At 43.0% G+C, this 3,142-nt stretch overlaps 1 protein-coding gene across 1 annotated transcript; it reads left to right on the top strand.

Annotated features, from left to right (window-relative positions):
- Positions 1 to 1,195: 1,195 nt before the first annotated feature.
- Positions 1,196 to 2,924, top strand: LOC141756189 (thyroxine 5-deiodinase-like). The gene has a single exon (XM_074615742.1). The coding sequence runs from the start codon at positions 1,478 to 1,480 to the stop codon at positions 2,285 to 2,287; it is 810 nt and encodes a 269-aa protein (XP_074471843.1). The 5' UTR covers positions 1,196 to 1,477; the 3' UTR covers positions 2,288 to 2,924.
- Positions 2,925 to 3,142: the final 218 nt, after the last annotated feature.

Raw genomic sequence — 3,142 nt, 5'->3', positions numbered from 1 at the left:
AGTCTCCCCTTTACAGACATGCCCACTTTATGATAATCACATGCAGTTTGGGGCAAGTCATAGTCAAGTCAGCACACTGACACACTGACAGCTGTTGTTGCCTGCTGGGCTGCAGTTTGCCATGTTATGGTTTGCGCATATTTTTTATGCTACACGCAGTACCTGTGAGGGTTTCTGGACAATATTTGTCATTGTTTTGTGTTGTTAATTGATTTCCAATAATAAATATATACATATATTTGCATAAGGCAGCATATTTGTCCACTCCCATGTCGATAAGAGTATTTTAAAACTTGACAAATCTTCCTTTAAGGTACATTTTGAACAGATAAAAAAATGTGTGATTAATTTTCGATTAATCATGGTCAATCATACGATTGATCGCGGTAATCAATCGATTGACAGCCTTAATATACACCTTTGTGAAGGTATTAATGCACATTTTTGTTTAGATTTTGGCAGATGAGTGTCGAGCAGTGCTAAATAGATAAGATAAGATAAGATAAGATAAGATAACAGACTGGTAACAGCGCAAATATAAAAGTCAAAGATAACAATAATAATAAGGTGCAAATCCAAAATATATACACTGTACAGTGCACTATTTGTATTGTAGGCCTAGTATATGTAATGTATGTCGAGTAGACTTATACAATCACACAATCAGGTTATGGGTAATAAAACAAAATAAACAGGTTACGGGTAAGGAAATAGGCGATAAATACACTACTACAGGACATGGGTTCAAAAACTTTAATGTGCTGAATATCTTTCACTTTAGAAAAACCAGTGGTGGCAGGTTTATACTGCCTTGTATTCCTCCTCAAGGTGTCCAGGGGCCTCTGTATAGCAGCAGCTCAGTGAATGAGTCATCCAAGCCTGGATATATACAGTCATACAGTCTTGTATGAGTCCAGCGCCTTCTAGTGGCCACAGAGAGAGATAGAGATCTGAGTCCACAGGCAAAAAGAGAGAAGCGAAAATGTTTTTCTTTTTCTTTTTCCCTTTTTCCCTTTCAGGACTTTCACCGTGCGTTCAACCACAGCCAATTAAAACTAATCCTAAGTGTCTCACAGCACAGTGGTATAATAATAAAAAACACCAATGTGTCATGTTTTTATCTATCTAGATGTTGGACTGAAGACACACTCTCTCTCTCTCTCTCTCTCTCTCTGTCTCTCTCTGTGTGGATCTTTAAAAACCCAGAGTGGACTGGAGGTAATCCCCACCATGTGAGTGGGCGTGTTTTGTTTTTTTCTCCTCTTCCCTTTTCTTTTTCTTTTTTTCCCCCCATTATTCAAATGCTCTAGCTGTACCTATAAAAAGAGTGCCTGCGTGCGTCAGATAGTTTTTTCTCCAATAAGTAAAGGTGACTAAGTACTTGTTGTGTGTGTCTTCTTTTTCTCAGCCGGCCCAGCGGTATAGTCGCATCCTTTATCAGGAAAGGAAAAAGAGGAGGAAAGGAAGAAAAAGAGAGATGATGCACGACTCTGGAGGTGTCCAGATGGCGAGGGCTCTGAAGCACTCAGCCCTGTGTCTGATGCTCCTTCCTCGGTTCCTCCTGGCCGCAGTCATGCTCTGGCTCTTGGATTTCTTATGCATTAGGAAAAAAGTGTTTCTGAAAATGGGTGAAAAGCAGCAGGACAGTCCGGACGACCCTCCGGTGTGCGTCTCCGACTCCAACAAGATGTTCACCTTGGAGTCCCTCAGAGCCGTGTGGTACGGACAGAAACTGGACTTTCTCAAATCGGCGCACCTCGGACGCGCGGCTCCAAACACCGAGGTGATGCTGGTGCAAGAGCGACGACAGGTCCGGCTCTTGGACTGCATGAGAGACAAACGACCGCTCATCCTCAACTTCGGCAGCTGCTCCTGACCGCCGTTCATGACGCGTCTGACGGCGTTCCAGCGCGTCGTGAGCCAGTACGCGGACATTGCGGACTTCTTAGTTGTGTACATCGAGGAGGCGCATCCGTCGGACGGCTGGGTGAGCTCCGACGCGCCGTACCAGATCCCCAAGCACCGCTGCCTGGAGGATAGACTCCGAGCCGCGCAGCTGATGCTCGCAGAGGCGCCTGGTAGCAAAGTGGTGGTGGATAATATGGAGAACTCGTCCAACGCGGCGTACGGAGCCTACTTCGAGAGACTTTACATCGTGATGGACGAGAGAGTGGTGTACCAGGGTGGTAGAGGTCCGGAAGGATACCGGATCTCCGAGCTCAGGAACTGGCTGCAGCAATACAGACATGAGATGGTACATTCCCAAGCAGCGGTGCTCCAAGTGTAGTTTATAAAAAGAGGTGCTCTTCTGCTCCATCATTCTGCTTCATAAGTGTCCAAAACTCACAAAATATTCAGATGCTGCTACTATATATATCAAGATGTTTTCACACACATGGCACATTATATTGTTTTTTCTTCTTGTGTAAAAGATATTCAGGACTCTTTGACAAAATAGCCTATATAATATGTCATGTTCAAAGCCTATAAATATTTATAGGCTGTATATATAGGCTGGTTATATTGTGCTTGTCTTTGAACTTAATTGCTAATAGATTGTTTTTTGTTTTTTTTGTATGGAAAAAGTCTTGAATCAGGTGAAACTGGATTCTATTAGTGATCACTCTATTTTTCTACAATGTGTGTGTAAGTGAGTGTGTGTGAGTGTGAGTGTGTGTGTGTGTGAGAGCGTGAGTGTGTGGTGCGTTCAGGCTCCATGTCTCACTCCGGTGTTACTGTGAAGTTCGGTTTTTAAAAGGCTAAACGCCAGAAAACCGACACTGATGTTTTTTGACACCGGGATGTGGGTTCCATGTTAGCGGGATGCCTTCCTCGATGATCGATTGCCAAACCGATGTGTGTAATATGTTGAAACGATGTAAAACTGAACAAAAATGTTTTTAATAAATATCAGATCACACGTGGATGATGATTTGCTGTTGACTTGTCGGAGCAAAAAAACACCTCAAAGTTCTTCCTTTTTGGTCACACTGGTTTCACTGTTTGTCTTCATAACATCCGATGACGTCATACATAGCTGCTGCTCCTCGTGCAGGTTTTTTTTCAGGATGTTTCATGATTGTTTACATTTATGTTTATGGTAATTTTATTTTTTTCAGCCTCCTCTGACTCCTCTGCTCTT

Source organism: Sebastes fasciatus, chromosome 18 (assembly GCF_043250625.1).
Source record: "Sebastes fasciatus isolate fSebFas1 chromosome 18, fSebFas1.pri, whole genome shotgun sequence".
In the NCBI taxonomy this organism is placed as follows: Eukaryota; Metazoa; Chordata; class Actinopteri; order Perciformes; family Sebastidae; genus Sebastes; species Sebastes fasciatus.
Note: the sequence above shows the minus strand (reverse complement) of the source record. Positions and strands in the feature narration are given on the sequence as shown.